The sequence below is a fragment of the Chenopodium quinoa genome, unplaced genomic scaffold (assembly GCF_001683475.1).
Source record: "Chenopodium quinoa cultivar QQ74 unplaced genomic scaffold, ASM168347v1, whole genome shotgun sequence".
In the NCBI taxonomy this organism is placed as follows: Eukaryota; Viridiplantae; Streptophyta; class Magnoliopsida; order Caryophyllales; family Amaranthaceae; genus Chenopodium; species Chenopodium quinoa.
This window is the reverse complement of record NW_018742905.1, coordinates 3248-22938: the sequence shown is the minus strand read 5'-3', so window position 1 is coordinate 22938 and position 19691 is coordinate 3248. Positions and strand designations below refer to the sequence as shown.

General features: G+C 32.9%; 1 protein-coding gene across 1 annotated transcript; it reads right to left on the bottom strand.

Moving 5' to 3' along the window:
• Positions 1-567: 567 nt before the first annotated feature.
• Positions 568-1462, bottom strand: LOC110727417. Its single transcript, XM_021906980.1, has one exon. It carries the CDS (start codon positions 1373-1375, stop codon positions 788-790), a length of 588 nt encoding a protein of 195 aa, XP_021762672.1. The 5' UTR covers positions 1376-1462; the 3' UTR covers positions 568-787.
• Positions 1463-19691: the final 18229 nt, after the last annotated feature.

Here is a 19691-nt window from a genome sequence, read left to right as displayed (position 1 = left end):
AAAACTAGAAGCATAGATATATGAATTTGTGGTAGTTAACTAGTGTGTATCCTGGGCAATGATCTAATTATTGTTTAGCTACTCCCTCTGTCCCATAATACATGACACATTAAAACATTACATACATGTCAATGCATTCGTTTGACTTTATTTTAAAATAATTAAATGTTAATAAAAATTATTTTTAAAATTATATAATGAAACTTTATATTAAAACATACAATATCTAACAATCTATTTTAGGATAATTAATATAAAGTATATATTTTATGATAAAATATACAGTATAAAATATATTTTTTTATGATAAAATATAGGGTTTTTCTACATTATAACCTTCTAACTTTCCGTTTTCTACAATGTGCCCCCAATTTTTAGAAATCAACAGTGTAACCCCAAAATACATTTACCGTGACACCTAATGCATGGATGGTGAAAAAAATTCCAACTTCTCATGTATTATGGCTTGGAGGAAGTATTAATCAATGAAGTTAGTTAATTTTCATGAAACTTGACATCATGATAACTACTTGATAAGCTAAGCAAAAAAATTCTATGACACATAAATAAGACTGATAGAAGTAGTAGATTAAAAATAATGGGATGATCATACAAGTACAAGCTGTTTTACATTGATGGGCTGCTTACATTTAAGCAGATTTATTCAAACAAAAAAAAGTAGAAGCATAGATAAACCACAAACATACACGATAAAATAGAAACGATTGATAAGCATCAGCAAGTGAAGTGCAAGACTGCGTGCGAGTGGAAGCGTGAACTTGGCTTATTAAGCAACAAGAATAGGATTAAAAGGAATATCTTGGTTGATGTTGGCAACAACGGTGTCATAGAAAGCAAGTTTGGAACACTTGGGAGCTTGATTTGGGAATAACATGTAGGGGAAGGCTGGACTGTTACCTTGGTCAGAAATAAACATAAACAACTTCAAGTTAAAAAGTCCATAAGAGGCTTCGGCACCGGTTATGGTCATGAGGGGACCAAATGGTGCTGCGTCGAGCCAAGGGAGAAGCTTAACATAGAGTTGGACAGTCACTCCCTTAACTTCGCTCAGTTTGTCATGTGATAAGACCGCCGATATCTGTTCTGAGCACTTGAGTACATTTTGAATAGCACCCAGTTCGTTAACCACGGTACATTTACCACGCAAGTTAATATTTAACCTGATGGAGTTTTGGTTGACAGGATCGCAGCTGAAGCTCACAGCATCACCAGGGAAAATCGAGGGCGGTAACCCATAATACTTCAAGATCCCAGGGATCGTTGAAGCAGGGCAGTGGGCATGGGCGGAGGACAGTGTTAGAGCAAGAGTAATTGCGAGGAGAGCGAGGGAGATAGTGGCTGTTTTTGGAGACATTTTCGTTATTGGAACACTTTGCTTATTATGTTTATGTTTATGTTGGATGTTTTAATTGGTGTTGAACCATGCACTTGATGCTACTCATTTTATAGATGGGAAGATTAAGCTAATAAGCTAAGGCATCCACTCCTTGCTAACTTGCCTCTTGGATAGGTTGTAGTCCCCCACTTTCGCTAGCTAGCGTTGAAAATATAAAACAAGAGAAATTTTGGCACCATTAAGGTCATGTGTATCACGAATTAGTATGGGGTTAAATTATATGAAAAATGTTATATGAAAGCATTTAATGAAATATCCATCAATCAATAAATCATATTTGGCATCATTGAAGAATTGTGTTTCACGAATTCACAACGGTCTAAGCTAGCTAGGGTATGGATTATGGAAAATTATTAATCGATATTAACCATTCCATTAAATGATTCATGTGACTTCTCGTTACAGTACGAAGCTCGCGTAAACTAGCATAGTTCAGTTCAGCCATATTTTTCTTTTTAATTTGTTCATTCGTTACTAATCTACCCACTTTACTTTAGGGTATGTTCACATTTAATGAAATGAGCTGAAGTGAAATGAAATAAATATTTTATGAGAGGGGAATTAGGAGTTGAATTGAAATGAATTGACTGGAACTGAACTGAATTGAATTAATTAATGCTAAAATGAACTGAATTAAATGTGAATAGACCTTTTTTTTTGTATTCTTTGACAATTATCACCTACTCCGGCCGTCCCATAATATTGTTCTTATTTTTCTACTTTGGAGTATCAAAATGTTGTTCCTGTTTCTATTTTTGGATAGTATGTAAATACTATTATACTCTCACTTTTCAACTTTATTCATTGTACTTCCTAATTTACCCTTGAATTTTGCACATGCTTTGTACTTTTTCTACTTTCCCTCTTTAACTTTTGTCCATGATTGTACCTTTTACTTTTAATCAATGTAATTTATCCACTTTTCCTCCTATTTTTTAAATACTGTGAAGAAACACAAACAGGAACTATATTTAGGGACGGAGGGAGTAAAATTGTTGGTTTTTTACGAATTACCACCTAAAGTATTATATTTTGTCAAAAAATACTTGTGTATTATTCTGTTATTCTGAAGTGAGGGATAGCTCAAGTGCTTAGAGCTTCCTACTCGATTTTAGGAGATCCTGGTATCGATTATCATCCCCTTCATGTGGCTCTTTAAACACTAAAAAAATATAAAAAAAAATATTATATTGCTCACTTGCCTATTAGATTGATCCACTATTTTCTTACACTCCCTCACAACAACGTTCTTTATTCTCTCTCCATATTACAAATAATTTTAAAGAATTTTTGTGAATAACTACCTTAAAGTCGGTTTTTGTGAAAAACTACCTGATTAAAAAATATTGTAGGAAACTACCTTTTAAACAATTCAATAGATGTTATAAGAAACTACTTTATAATACAATTAATTTTGTAAGAATCTACCTTTCAAACAATTAATGTTGTAAGAAACTACCTTTTGCTGAATTATTGCATTAAATAAGAGAAGTTCATGTACCCCCGAGGTTATAGAAAATGCACCATATACCCCTGAAAACTTTTAAATGCACTTTGTAACCTTAAGGTTTGTATAAAATTGCACCAAATACCCTTGACCTCATAGTAAATGCTAATGTTCACTACTAAAATTCAGCCAAATTGCGACCGCCTCAAACGGTCGCAGAAAATAGCAAAAACGGTCACAAAATATAATTGCGGCCGTCAACGGTCGTAACATGGCGGTCGTTATTCTCTTGGTCGCAAAAAAAAAAATTACGACTGTTTGACGGTCGTAGATTTTTTGTGACCGTTTTTACTATTTTCAACGATTGTGAAGAAAACGGTCACAAATATTAATAATTGCGACCGATTTATGAAACGGTCTCAAATCTTGAAATTAGCGACCACCATAAACGGTCGCTAAAAGTTTTGAAAAAACAAAAAAAAAAAAAAGGAAAACAGACCCAGATCCACCGAAACTAGATCCCACCTACCCAAGCCACCACCACTGCCCACCCTAAACAACCATTATCCGCCGCCCTCTACCCACCACCACCTTCGCCCACCTTCAACCATCAATACCCACCACCACCCTAAAGGAGTTGTGTCTTCGATAAGTGCAATTACTAGATATATCAAGGATCACTATTATGGAGATAATAAGTTCATTCTATAGGGTCGTCAATGTTTGGTGCTAGATATGACAATTGATCTTTGGGCTAGCTTAATGGCCCAAAGCCTTATAGATTGAATCCTACAAGGTCACACATAAGAGTATTGGGTTAAACAAGTTAGAGGCCCATTATTGGCCCTCATAAGTTCATGACATACCATGTTGATAATTGGGCATGGATAGTTAGAAGATTCTAATGGGTTTTGGACTTGACATGGTTTTATTTCTAGATATGATCTATAAATATAAACCATGCCTAGGGTTGCATGACAGAACAATTGACATACAGTGAATTGTCACACAAGCAACAAGTTTTCCCAAAAACCCTAACTCTCTCTATCTCTACTCGGCCCTCTCTCTCTCCTCCCTTTCCGTACGGCCCTCCTCCCTGGGTGGCGCGTGTGGTGGCGCGTGGGTGGTGTTGTGGTGTGTTCGTGGCTCAAATCTCCGTTGAAGGTTGATTGAAGTGTTCAGTCACAACTAACTAGCATTAGTGGAGGTTTAATCCATGCTCGTGGACTAAGTAGAGGAATCACGCTTGGGGTTCTTTATCTCCCATTGTTCTTGCTCGATCGCATGTGGAATCACGCTTCAAAAGTACGATTACATGTTCTTTATGTTTATGCATTAGATCTTGGGATTAGGTACTGTATGAATATGATTCATGTTTTTCCGCTGCGTAGTACCTATAATTCCCTACAGTGGTATCAGTTAGCCTATTGCATTTATGCATATTGACTATAATTCTTTGATAGTCCACAATTTTAATTCAATTAAGAGGGAGAATAGTTTAATTATGGTTCAATTATTATTTTTAATGTGATTAAAATTTTGGAATCAATTAAATGTGATTTAATTATGCTCAAATAGCCATGAAGATGACCATTTTTAGCCCTAATATGTTTGAAAATTTCAAACCCCCTAACCCTAAATTTTGAATTTTTCGAAAATCCTAGCCCTAAAATATGATTTTTGTGCTTGATTTTGATTTAATTCGGTTTATTTTATGATTTATAATTTTAATCAGATTGATTTATGCATAAAAATGTTTTATGTATGATGATCAATTTAATTTTAAAAGTTAAAATTAAATTGGGGATTAATTTCATGAAGAACCCTAATTTCAGGATTGAATGTGATTTAATTTTGAAATTAATTGGACCACATTAATATTAATTTAATTTTACAAAATATGTTTTGTTTTATTTAAATTTAAAATAAAAAAAACAAAAAGGTTTTTAGCAGCGGCAAACGCGGCTGGGTGGCGCAGCCACGGCGGCTGCCGCTACAGGTGGTCCGGAGGGAGGGGCGAGGTAGGGCAAAAGGACGGGTCAGCAACGGCAGCACCGTGCAAGGGTTGCGCGGCACTGCTGCTGCTGTGCACTGCTGCAGAGCAGCGTACACCTCACGGTGTACGGCCACCGTGGCCGGCTTTGGCTGGCCACACCACGGTGGCTGGTGCACGGTATTAAAAAAAAATTATTTTATTTTAAAAATATTTCAAGATAAATATGATTTATTTTGGATAAGATAAAATATTTTGAAAATATGATCTTTTATTTTGAAAGATAAATTTGGTTTTATTTGGATAAAATCTTTTATTTTAGGATAAAATCAAATATTCAAAAGTTGTTATATTTGATATTATCTATATTTAAAGTTGTTATATTGGTAATTATCCATAATTAAAGTGGTTAATTTTGGATAAGATTTGTTTGGATATTCTGAGCATATTCCAAAAGGATAATAATTGATTTAAATAATGTGATTATCCCATAATTAATTTTGGATATAGTTGATTTAAAATTTTGTGATTGGCTAGTAATTAGGATAGAATTTCCTAACTTTGTTAGGATAATCTTCGAGGATAAATATGATTTATCTTTTAAGATTAAAATAAGATTTGATTCTATCTCATGACTAATTTAGAATATATGATATTTTATTGATGGTCATGAATAATATATGACATTATCTAATAACATTAATTAAAATATGAGATATTTTGGTGCCATGTTTCCTTAATTGTGAACATTCGATGTTGTAGTTTAGGAAAGCATGATGTGTGATTTATTATGTGGTAATTTTATAATATATGATGTTATTTATTGCTATATAATGACTAGTATGGCCCAGTAGATTACTAAATACGTTCTGCGCATCGTGATGTATTTTTGTAATCTTAGTACGGTCTACGTACCGATAAAGTATTTTTGTAATTTTATTTCATTTTATTTAAGTAGTAGATAGAATAGAGTAAAATTATAGCTTGCAGCTAATCCAAGAAGTCCATGCAGTGAAGGCCCAAAGGAGCAAGATGGATGAGATCCATGAAGGTTCAAGTGGGAGCATTTACTTTATTAGTTTTCTTAGGATTAGGGGCCATGCTATGTCTTGTTTATGCATTCAGTTTATTATGCATGTTAGATTTTATTGATGTTTTGTGATGATGCACTAGAGTTCACTATTTAATCACAACATAATAAATCTAGGCCCTAGTAATATTGAGGTTGCTTTTCCAATTAAAAACCCGATGAAACCTTCGATATTTATGACAAGTCATGCCTCAGCTGGGTGTCATACTATATCTTAGGGGAGTGGGGGTAAATCACGTTTTACACTTTTAATTGGTTTTACTCAACAAGGTTACCTAAAGAGTTTAGAACCTTGAAGCTAAGGGTAATAATTAAACATGTGATGGTTAATTATTCAACCAAGAATTACAAAGAGGTGTAATCAGTAAAGAGTTTACTCACCTTGAAAAGGCAATACTTGATGGTAGGGCCTCAGTCCGGTCAATTATTACACAAATAAAGGATCTTGGAACCATTTTATTCAATAGGGATCAATTAAAATTGAATAAATGCTTTAAAGTTGCCAATTTAATTCGCTTATGACACTTTAAAATTTTTATTAAACATAATTGAATTTTCCGTTTACTTACAAGTAACATGTCGTTCTAATTTTATTATTATATATAATCTCCTCGATTGAAAAAAAAGTTCAGAAACATTCTCAAAAGGTTAAAAGATAATCCATAAACCTATATTCCAACTTTGCTAAGATGGTTCTAAAAGGCAAGTTTTAGAAATCCATGTCACATGTCTAAGGTTGGTTTTATTCAAAATGTTTGAGTAAAATGCCAACACATCTTCATTTTGAAAAGTGTTTCAAGGGATATAATGAGATGGGAGGTACAAACCCTCTAAAAGACAAGTACAGAAGTCCAATAAAATATCTTATCTTTAATATGATTAAATATAAGAAAGTGAATGGAAATCTCTATGATCAAAAGTTGATAAAATGACGCTATTCTTCATCCATTTTATATAAGAGTTAAATAGTTGATTAAACTCTAATATGAATGATGATTAAATAGACTTAGCAAAATCATGAAATGTGCTTAAAGTAGTTAAGAAAAGTATCATTTTGAACCTAAGAGAAGTGTTCTAAGTGGCTCAAATGGGAAAGGTTTAGGAATATATGAGGATTGCATTAAGAAGTTATAGGCCAAGAAATGCAAACAAGTTGCTACTTCTCAAACCTAGAACCAATTACATGCTAAAAATTGTTATGAGTAACAAATATTTCAAATTAAATGGACCAATTCCAATTGATTAGAAACTACCTCATATAGTTGGAAGGTAAAAGAATGGAAGTGTTCCAATTTACGAAGTATATTATAGAAATTGATTTAGCACATTGCTACTTCTTGGACATATGATGTCTTGTTTAGTTCTCTCTCATTGAGAATGAGGTTGAACTAAATAAAGAAGTATGGCTAAGGGAGAAATAAATCTACAAGTTTAGAAGCAAATGTTGTTACTTCACTAGTAGAATCTACAATTCTGGAAGCAAAAGTTGCAACTTTACAAGTAGAACCTATATTTCACCTTACCTTGTTATTGGCTAAAATTAAATAAATGTTATTCATTCTTGCCATTATCAAAACACCATTCAATATTAGTAATGACTAAGCATCGAAGATTCAAAAAAACATGGAATAAATGTTATTCTATGCTTCATTGAGTCATATTGTGTTTTGAAATTGCTAAACAGGTTTAAAGTTCTATATGATAGAAATAATTAAACCATTTCTATATATATAAATTATCTCTAATATGTCAATTAATTCGAATGAAAAATGAACATTGCATGCGAAAGATCCAAAGGGATGGACTTTCAATATCATTGGATTATGAATCCATTGATATATGTAAATATCATTCTAATTTGAAAGTATTGACAAAGTCACCATTTAGAGAAATGATGATGAGAACTCAAGGTCGAATACATATCGATGTAAGAAAACCAAAGGTTCAAAGGCAAGAGATGGACAATGAAACTTCATTTGTGTTATTATCACATGTGCTTAGTTGAAGCATAATGAGTGAAAATTTTGAAAAGTTTAAAATGTTCAGTATGAAGTTCAGTATCAACTTGACAAGATAATGATTACATTACAATATGATTGTAATTGTGAAAATTTAAGTCAAGACATATACTTGGCAACACATTCAAAATATTGCGATATGATCGTAATAATGAGAATTTAAGTCAAGACCTTGATGAACATCCAAGAGTTGTGAAATCGTTTTACGACAAACTCCGAAAGAAAACCTTGTGAAGTGTTTATGAAGGGAGCTATCAATCTATATAAGATATATTTTGATAGTGGACAAAATTACCTATCTTCCAACCATTATTCAGGGGATATACTTTTAAGATAAGCTACAAAACTAAACATACCTACATAGGTCAAATCAAAATGTAGCAAAGGCTTCATATGTGATATGGATAAGAAAAGTTCTTATTAAGTTTTTTTACAAAGCAAGGAATAAATTTTGTATTAAATAGTTTAATGCACGATCAATTCCTATACAGAGCACAGGGTACTACTACACAAATCATACTTAGCACAAAATGTTTGTTGCTCAAGTAGGTGCCCTTATGAAAATTGTTCCAAAAGGTCAAGTGGAAGTAGTGTAAATCTTGACAGAGTTCGAGAAAAGCAACAAACAAACATGGTTCAAACCATGGTTGGTTCACCCTATGCTAAAAATTTCCCCCTCAAAAAGGAAAGTGGGAGTATAAGAATCTTAAAAAGTTCGAGAGCCTTGAAAAGTTCAAGAAAAGTGAATTCGAAAATCTTGAAGAAATTTGAGAAGTAATCGAATCAAAGCAACAATATGAGCATGATTCACCTCATGTTACAAGTGAAAACGCATGGTCTCATTAAGTGTAATGGGAATATTAACCATGTGTCGAAGGTAGTACATTCCAAGTGCACATCCTCAATTGTCGTTTCTCATTGAAACTAAACAAATTTGTTGTATAAGTTTCAATTGTTGCATCAAAACCCACAATGATGACTAGCATATGTAAAACTTAGTCAAAGAAATATAATTCCATATTGATTAAGAGTTCTAAAATATTCATTTTAGAACATGATGATAATGCAAGTAATAAATATGATTTTACAAGTTATAACTCCAAGTGGTTAAAAAACCAGGAAATCTGAAATAGATTCTAAGTCTATAAGCAAGTGTATGACACTTGAATAATTTGCATAATTGAGTAAGACTCATTGTAAGAAAAGTAGAGAAGAAAGAAAAGTGTTTTCTAACTAAGCAAAGACTTGTTAAAGGATTCAACAAATTCATAGTATGACTATGACTACGATGAAACCTTTACATTAGTATCTTGCAAAGGATGTTTCCCGGTTATTTCAGAAGTTGAGTGGGAGCTTTGGTTGCCACAAGATTGGATAGAGCCTACCTATTTAATTAGGAATGTGTCTTGGCCCCTTGAAGAGGGAGAATTCAGAAAATGCATGGTCGTGCTCAAATGGATTACATAGTAACCATTTGTTTTGTAATTCTCACTCAGTTTTCAAGAAAAGATTTGTAGACTAATATGATCACGACATGAGATGCAATCACATTATCAAATCGACACACATTGACTTAAGGAATTTGAATATTGCGCACTTGTCTCGGACAAGTGGGAGATTGAAGGAGTTGTGTCTTCGATAAGTGCAATTACTAGATATATCAAGGATCACTATTATGGAGATAATAAGTTCATTCTATAGGGTCGTCAATGTTTGGTGCTAGATATGACAATTGATCTTTGGGCTAGCTTAATGGCCCAAAGCCTTATAGAGTGGATCCTACAAGGTCACACATAAGAGTATTGGGTTAAACAAGTTAGAGGCCCATTAATGGGCCTCATGAGTTCATGACATACCATATTGATAATTGGGCTTGGATAGTTAGAAGATTCTAATGGGTTTTGGACTTGACATGGTTTTATTTCTAGATATGATCTATAAATATAAACCATGCTTAGGGTTGCATGACAGAACAATTGACATACAGTGAATTGTCACACAAGCAACCAGTTTTCCCAAAAACCCTAACTCTCTCTATCTCTACTCGGCCCTCTCTCTCTCCTCCCTGTCCGTACGGCCCTCCTCCCTGGGTGGCGCGTGTGGTGGCGCGTGGGTGGTGTTGTGGTGTGTTCGTGGCTCACATCTCCGTTGAAGGTTGATTGAAGTGTTCAGTCACAACTAACTAGCATTAGTGGAGGTTTAATCCATGCTCGTGGACTAAGTAGAGGAATCACGCTTGGGGTTCTTTATCTCCCATTGTTCTTGCTCGATCGCATGTGGAATCACGCTTCAAAGATATGATTATATGTTCTTTATGTGTTATGCATTAGATCTTGGGATTAGGTATTGTATGAATATGATTCATGTTTTTCCGCTGCGTAGTACCTATAATTCCCTACACACACCCACCTTAACCAAAATTTATCAAAAAAATCAACCCTGAAATTGAACCGACAAAAACATCCAATTAAACACACAAAAACAACCCATATAATTTCGAACAAATTTACAAAAAATCAAACAAAAAATCGAAAAAAAACAACATAAATTAATTAAAACAATTTAACCCACAAATAAAATGCACAAAAATTAAATAAAAATCAGCAAAAAATACAAACACAAATCAAACCCACAAACACTAAGCAAAATTTTGAACATAAATTCAACTCAAAAAAAACCCACAAAAATTCAAACAATCACACAATTTCGACAAAAAATCGAACCACTATTTGATCAAAATCAACAAAAATTCGAACCAAAACTCAAACAAAAACACACAAAAATCGAACCAAAACTCAAACAAAAACACAAACAAAATTCGGAAAAAAATTGAACAATCATGGAAATTAGAGAACAAAATAAAACAACAAAAACCGAGAATAAACAAAAATATAATAAAAATTCAGAGAAGAAATACATACCTTTCACAAAATTTCTTCCTCTTTAGGTTTATATGGTAAAATTCGACCATAAAAACTCCAGATCTGGAATTTTTATGGTCGAATTTGACCATTAATACCAAACTTTGACGAAAATACAACACCACAACTCATTAGTTAACAAAAATCCTAAGAAAAAGATAAAATGAAGAAGAAACAAAGAAACTGAGATGGAGGAAGGTGAGGAAAGAGAACGAGAAGGAGAAGAGGAAAGAGTACGGGAGGAAATCTAGAGAAAGAGAAAGAGAATTAGAGAGAGGAGGAACGTGAGAAGGAAAGAGAGGAGATACGAAAATGAAGGAGTAGCGGCTGTGAAAATATTAGGGTTAGGGGTAGTTTCCATCTCTTTTATACCCTATTTTAAAAATTAAAAAAAAAACAATTACGACCGCTAAAACGGTCGCAAAATTAGAAATCTGCGACCGTTTTAGAGGCGGTCACATATTCTGACATTTACGACCGTCTCTTTGACGGTCGCTTGATTATGACATTTACGACCGCCTCTTTGAAGGTTGCAGGTTATGACATTTACGACCGTCTTTGACGGTCGCAACCGATTTAATTTAATTTAGAATTATTTTTAATTGTTCAAACATCCTAGAGATCGTTTAAAAGGCTAAAAAGGGTCGCAAAACGGTCGCAAATTTGCGACCGTTGTCAAAGCAGTCGTAATATTGCGACCGCATAAAAACTGGTCGCAAATTTCATAATTTGCGACCGTTTTTCAGACGGTCATAGAAATACGGTCTCAATTTAGTCAAATTTTAGTTGTGGTTATTAAATTGAGACTCTCTAAGCATTAAATTATATGAAACTATTATAGTGTAATGTTAATTTAATGCTAAATCATTTAAGTATAAGTAAACTTAATTAATAAGCAAATTCTAACACCCAAAAGTTTAGGATTTAGAATGATCGACGGAGTTTAAATTTTGATGTAATTTATGCTTTTATATTGTTTTACTACATAAATACTCCCTCCGTCCCCTTTTGACAGTTCCTTATAGGCATTTTCACGGAAATTAATAAACACAAATAAGAATAGTTAAAGTACACTTAAAAAGTAAATTAACATTAGGTATGCAAAAAAAATAAAGAGAAAAAAATAATAAAAGTACATAGGAAAACAAAATTTTTATGGGAAATTTAAATTTGCACAAGTATTCTTGCAAATTGGAGGGAATTTTGGTAAAAAAAAATTAATATTAATAGTTGTTGGAAAAAACAAATAGGGTGAACATTTTGGGACTAAAATTTGCCCATAAGGAACTATCAAAAGGGGACGGAGGGAGTATAAAGTATGAAATTTTGTCAAAAAAACACCCGTCAAAAACACTTTTTTGTCTAAAACTACCAACTTAAAAATATGTTGTCCAACACCACCGAATTTAAATTTTTGCTGTTAATGAGAAGCTGAATTAACATTCCGACATTGACCATAAAATCCAGCGTTGACTTGGGGCACGTTACTTGCACGTGATTTCTAATGACCCCCCCTTCTTTCCTTTTTTTTCCTTCGATATTTTTGGGTTCCCTCTCTTCTTCCCTGTTCTCTCTTTAATCTCCATTTTTACTTCCTAAGTTCTAAAATTCTTATCACCCATTGCTGGATAGGAGCAAAACCCTTTGAATTATCCCTAATTTGTATCCCACCTCGATAAAACATGTCACCCAAACAAAATCAACCCCACCAACCCATGCCACGATATTACCCGAAAATTAGCCCCACATAGAAATAGAGGTGGCTTCAATGGAGAACTTAGAGCTCGAGGTACGCTCCAATGGAAAATCAATTACCTAAATGATTGTACCAATTGTTTTTTTTCTCCCAAAATTGAACCACAACCCAAACCCTAGATTTACAAACAATCAACAATGATTTCCATGGAAGCCATGACCAACCAAGTAGCTCCTTATGCCAATGATGTTATCGTATGGTTACCTATGGTTGTGATGATGAAGGTAGAATATGAATTCATTTGTTGCTTATTTAATTTAAAGAATTGAGTTCCTTTAATTTGGGGCAAGAAGGAAACAAAGAACATTAAATTAATCACCAAATTAAAGAAAAACAAGGGTGGGGTGAGAGGAGTAGAAGATGAAGAAAGGTTAGGAGTCAGGCTATGGAATGATGAAGTTATTAAGAGTATATGGGTTTTAGAATATGGAGAAAGAATACAGGAAAAAAAAAGGGAAAAAAAAGAAGTCACATGCAAGGCACATGTTAGGGCAACGCCGGAAAAATTTAGTCAAGGTCCAATTTCTGGTGATCGGTGGCATTAATTTGACAACAAAAATTTTAATTTGGGTGGTCTTAGGCAACAATTTTTATTGTTGGTGGTTTTAGACAAAAAGTGTTATTTAATGGTGGTTTTAGACAAAATTTCCTATAAAGTACTAAAAGTGAGTCAATTGTGTGGACATGATTTTAGTTTGATAAGTCTATGATATGTGGATTTGTTAGAGGATTAGGGTTATTTGGTGCATTTATTTACAAACTTCAGGGGGTACATGGTGCATTTGAAAGTTTTTAAGGGTACACGGTGCATTTTTTAAAACCTTAGGATAGGGGTACACAAAACAATTTCCCATAAAACCTACTACCTTATAAAACCTGAATATTGTAAGTTCTTATCATGTGCTTAATTTAACAATAAGAAGTAGCATGGATTGAGGGAAATGGGGTGTAAAAATTAAAGGGTAAGTATGTAATTATGGGCTTTCACTCTTTGCCTGGATTGAGTTTAATATGTTGGGCCCGAAAAAAACAACCCCTCAAATGAGGGTAATATATTACCCACCCACCCCCCCCCCCGAGTAACAATTACCTAGTAAAAAAATCATGTCTAACCTAGTGTCTCTCTTCTTCCCATATTCTCTTTCTTCTTCCTTAGTACCATCCATGGCCATCATATTGCAATCTAAATTCGAATTTGCTTTTAAATCTAGTATGAATTATGATTTTTCTTTTCATCAATAATTTGTTAACTTCGATTTTCAAGATGATATATTTACTGTAATTTTAATATTAATTTATGGTTATAAAAAAATATATTCACTTTTTTTAATATCAAATTATTTTAATTCTTTTTTATTGCAATTTTTACCTTTCGTGTTCTTCATTTTTTTCAATTTCGAATTTCAACTCTTTTTTTTTACATGGCCCCTGATTAATGCTCTCTCTCTCTTTAGGACGAATTTTTAGATTATAATGTAGTATATATTCAATCATCTAAGTTGTTAAAATGTATTTTCATGTGATTTGTTGATAAATGTTGGATGTTTATCTTTACTAGGATTGATAATTTGGGATATATTTCATGTTTGGTAATTAGATTTAGCTTTCAAGATTTTATTGGGATTAATTAGATTTTAATATTTTTTATGAAAAAAGAATGATTGTGAAATTAGGAATAATACGGAACACAAGAATAAACTTCCCTAGTACCAAACCTGTTAAAAACTAGTCCCCTTATTAGTTTCCCATCTAAACTTACTACCCCTTAACAAATCCCCTCCTAATCATTTACCACTTAACTATTCCCTTAAATCCAGGAGGGGCATAGAAGAGAAGGGGAACTAGGAGTTATAAGAGCATCAACACTCGTGGTATAATTTTATACCACGGTGTAAATATTCATCCAAAACTAGGTTAGAACTCGTGCGATGCACGATTTATATAAAGCCTAGATATTTTTAATTTGTACATTTTAATAAATAAATTGCTATTATATATGAATAAATAAGAATTTGTATATTTTGTAATTTTAAAATTTTTTATTTTAATCAAATTATGATATAGTATCTGTTTAGTGTGTCTAATTCATAGTTCAATGTAGGAGATCATTTAATAGTGTGGTATTTAAAATTGTTTCAATTTCATACGATAAATTGATAGATTTTAGTTGTAATGTAAAAGTTTTTAATATTTAAATTTCAAAAAATGTTAAACATGATAGCTTTTCCGAACAACAAAAAAAAATGACATCATCATTGCATTTAGGCGGGAAATTTTTTATTGAGAAAGCGAAACGTGGGAAATAGTGATGTTAGCAACTTCTGTTTTAGTAATAGTTAATAGATGTGTAGAAAATCCAAAATTTTAAAAATTCGAATGGAATATATTTTCAAAGTTATGTTAAATAAGTAGTTGAAAAAGGGAAAAAAAATATGACATCATCCTTGCATTTTTGAGGGAAAAAAATACACAAAAAAGTGACACGTAGGTAATGATGATAACAACGGTTGTTATTTTAGTATATATATAGATAAATATGATAATTTTTATATTTTATGGACAAGCATGGCCTGTATGTTTCTACTTTGAATAGAATTTTTTTTCATTATCAATAATATGTTGTGCACTAATTTTTCAAAATTATGTAGCTGTTTTTTTTATAGATTAACTAGCTTTTTGGGCCCGGGCGATGCCCTGGATAATTACAGGGAAACGAACATTAATATACGTTGTAATGTATGATTTAATTTTCTTGTAATTAAATATGCTGTTCATATTGTCATTTGCTAAATATTAATTTTTTTATTCAAAAGATTGCATAAATAATAACATAGCTTGGTGGTAAAATACTTAGTTTTAGAATAATAGAGGTTGTGGGTTCAATTCTTATGGAGAATTTTTTTTTTAATTATGAAGAGTGCATGACATGGAATGAAAAACAAATGGAACGAGAGCCATCTGACATAATGAATAGTTGAATAGATGACGTGGCGTAGTAAGAAGAGTTTACGTGACACGCGAACGTTCTTAGGAACGCCTTTTAATAGTTTAGTATAGATTTGTAGAAAGGTGCTTATATATTAACTTTTTTTTTCAAAGAAATACCTTATATGTTCAAGGTGGTGAAAAAGTTTCTTATAAGTCACTTTTGTTGTGAAGAGGGACTTTATGTTGGAATATGACCATTGACTTTACTTTTCCGTTGTATATATAGACAACAAAAATTACTATTGGCTTTCCATGATATTTTTTTTTTAAACTTACCTAAGGAGATTATATTTATATGTACATAGAATTCATAAGTTACTATTTTCTATAATGGTAAGAAGTATATGATTGTATTTTCATGAGATTCAGTAAATGTTCAAAACTTGCGGTATTTTTTTTTCTTGGGATTATTGTACTACCTCCTTTACAATGTACAACTTGATAGAAGTAGTTCGGTTGTAATGAGTCGAGACAACCGAGTGTTATCTTATTCAAGTTCATGTTTATTTCCTGAGGTGAGTCCGACCACAATCCAAACTTTCAAAATTCTGTAAAAGTTCATCTCAAAATCTTATTGAAGTCAGCTCCTTTAGTAAACAGTTTGTGAATGGCTCGTTTATTAAACGATATGATAAAAAAGCATTTCATGAACGAACTTAATACTTCCTCCGTTTTCTTTTACTTGCAACACTTCCCTAAAAAGGAAATGTCACAATACTTGCAACACACTATAAAAGGAAAGTTACTTTAGAGAAAAACTATAATATTTCCCTTATTTAAAGCACATGACCCACTAAATTACACTCCTAACAATCACTCATTTCATTTTAAAAGTGTATTATATCATGTAAACCCCACATTTCTTAAATACCGTGAAAAAGTGTGTGTTGCATCTAAAAAAACGGAGGAAATATTAACAAGCTTTGTACTATGACATTTAAAAATCTCAAAATAAGCATAGTAATTAAATCTTTATTGTAAACTTAAGAAATAAATTAACAATTGTGAATTAATCATAAATTTATAAGGATTATAAGTGACAATTTATATCATAGCTACATTCCACTTACAAGAACTAAATTTGCAGTCTTTGAGATATCGCATCTAAGGCCCATCTTATTCCTTTTGGCTTATTATTTGCTGCTTCGTTAACTTTATTGTCCTCTTAGATTATGTTTCATAAATTTGTAAAAATAGAATTGAGCAATAATGGAGCTTGTTCATGAATGTAAATATTGAGTAAGCAACTCATGAACATAGATTCACGATCGAGTAGTTCATGAAGATAAATAAAAACGAATAGTTCATGAACATTAATAAATAAGATGTTCATGAACTTATATGAAAGAGCATGTCTATATTCGTATTCAAGCTCATTTATTAAACAAGCTTCAAAAATTGTTTAAACTCGGATCATTTGTTAAATACATAAACATGAACGAGCTTTAAATTACATAGTAAGTATCAGGAATTAGAATAAGGTTAAATTATATGGTATATAAAAGCATTTTATGAAAATATCAATCAATCTGTTAATCATCTTTGGCACCATTGAAGAATTGTGTTTCATGAATTGGCAACATTCTAGCGTAGGGTTTGTCTGGAAAATTATCAATCAATATTAACCATTTAGATATACTACCTTCATCTTTTAGTTGGGACATTTTGTGAGAAACTACCTTTTAAAGTATTTTTTTTTTTTGCGAGAAACTACCTTATAAAAAAATGTTTGTAAAAAACTACCTTATAATAGCTAAATGTGTAAGATACTACCCTTGGTCGGAAAGTGAGAGTTGACTTAATTTTCCGGCGTTGACCTAGTCATGTGCCGGTCACGTAACGTTTAATTCATCTTTCTCCATTTTTTCCCCTAATTTCCCCCGAGCCTATCCATATAATACCCAAGATGAATTAAATGTCATGTGACCGGCACATGACTTGGTAAACACCGGAAAAATTTAGTCAACTCTCACTTTCCGACCAAGGGTAGTATCTTACAACATTTAGCTTTTTATAAGGTAGTTTTTTCCAACTTTTTTTTTATAAGGTAGTTTCTCGCAAAAAAAATTGCTTTAAAAGGTAGTTTCTTACAAAATGTCCTTTTAGTTGACACGTTTTGACTTTAGCACTATTGACACATTCTTTTTGATCGTGTTTGTGCATTATACGTAATAAAAAAAAATATAGTCATGTGGTATCTTCTTATATTCATCACGATACATATTTTCCAAATATTGCTTATCGGTAATTAAATATATTAATGGTTAAATTTGTGCATTGGGAAACATGACTAAAGAAACGTGTCAGCTAAAAAGAAATGGAGGATGTAATAGATTTTAGAAAAAATTGGCTCAAACAATAACACAAACTATTGCTTCAATGCACTCAATATAGCACAAACTTTAGGTTGACCAATGCGTCACAAACTTTAGGGATTAGGTGCCGTAAGCAGCATAAATTATTTTCGGTGTCAGAGATTCCACCCCCTCCCCTTCATGTGACTACTATATTCTTTGTATGTAATTGGGATTTGTCAAAGTTTAATGCAGTTCTTTTTTCCTGATTTAAATTAGCATGCACTTTTATCATCAATCCAAGCTTTAAAACATCAAATCAAAATAAGTTTTAGTAGGCTATGCAGGACCCCAAAACCTCTAATTTAACTCATTTCCTCATAAATGAAATGGTCAATTTTGAGCACTAAAATATCTTCAAACTACAAATTCTATTTTTCTTTTAGTTTTTTCTCATATGATTCAGTCTTTGACAAGAGAGATTATTGAACAATTTCTTGTTAATTATTATTTATAAGAGAAGCTATTGTGTGAGGCTTAGCTTGGCTCACCGAGAGCTTTTTGAGGCAAGCCTTAAAAACACTAACCCGGCTTAGAGATTATATCATCTAGGCAATTGATGATACCATAAACACAATAGATCAGATGATATCATCCAACATATAAATGATATAGATTTGAAATATGAAATCATACAACTAATAGATACATGATAATTACAAGACTGGAAATGTCCCCCTACTAAAATAGGAAAGATGACTTTGTTGTTTACAAAGCATCTCGTAGAGCGAGACTGTAAAAATACATGGTCGTGCTCGGATGAATTTTAGAAACAATCTGTTTATTGACAGTCGGACTCGAAATCGAGAAACACTTCTAGACGTAATAAGGATGACAAATAAAATCTTACCTTATAGTTCATGAAAGGGCATTAAGCGACATAGGAAAAGGGTTATACACTAAAAGCACACTTGTCCGGAAGGACAAGTGGGAGATTGAAAGGAATAATGTCCTTCGAACAAATGTATTATTCTGATAGTGGGTTAAGAATTATTAGAAAGCTAATATATATTCAGTAAGGTCAAGTGATGGGAATGTCTGGGTGGAGACTGCTTCCGATTAGTAATATTAATGCATAATTAATATTACTGCTTAATCTTGATTGAACCCTTTGGGTCACACCCAAGCAACCAACGAGCCGAAGCGACGAATTAATTCGTAAGGAATTAAAGAGTCGATGAGTAATATTTATTTAGACGTCAAAAATTCGAGCATAGAGCGTCAAAATCGAGCGTCGAAAGTCGAGTCAAAAATAATAAAAGATGAGAAGTGCAAATAGTAATAAATCAACATTTTTCCCAAAATACCCCTAGCATCGGAGTGCCTTGAGCAGTCCGAGTGCTAGGGGCACAATGCGTAGCATGGTGGCCAGCATGCGCACCAAGCTAAGCCTTGGCTGGCTGGTGCGTGCTAGCGCACCAATGCTAACAGCCAAGGCAAGCCTCGACACCAAGGAGCAGCAGCAGCCTGCACTTGGAGTGCGCGGCATGCTGGCCTCAAGAAACAGCAGCCCGCACTTAGAGTGCGAGGCTTGCTGGCTGAGAGCAGCAGCATCCGCAACTCCAAGGTACGGGTGGCTGGGCCGAGACCAAGGGAGGAATATATGGGAAGCCCATTTGGGAGCCTTGATTCCAAGTGGGAGAGGACATGTGGCGCAAGGTGAGGGAGAGATAGAGTGGAGAGCAAGTTTGGTCCCCTCTCTCCAAG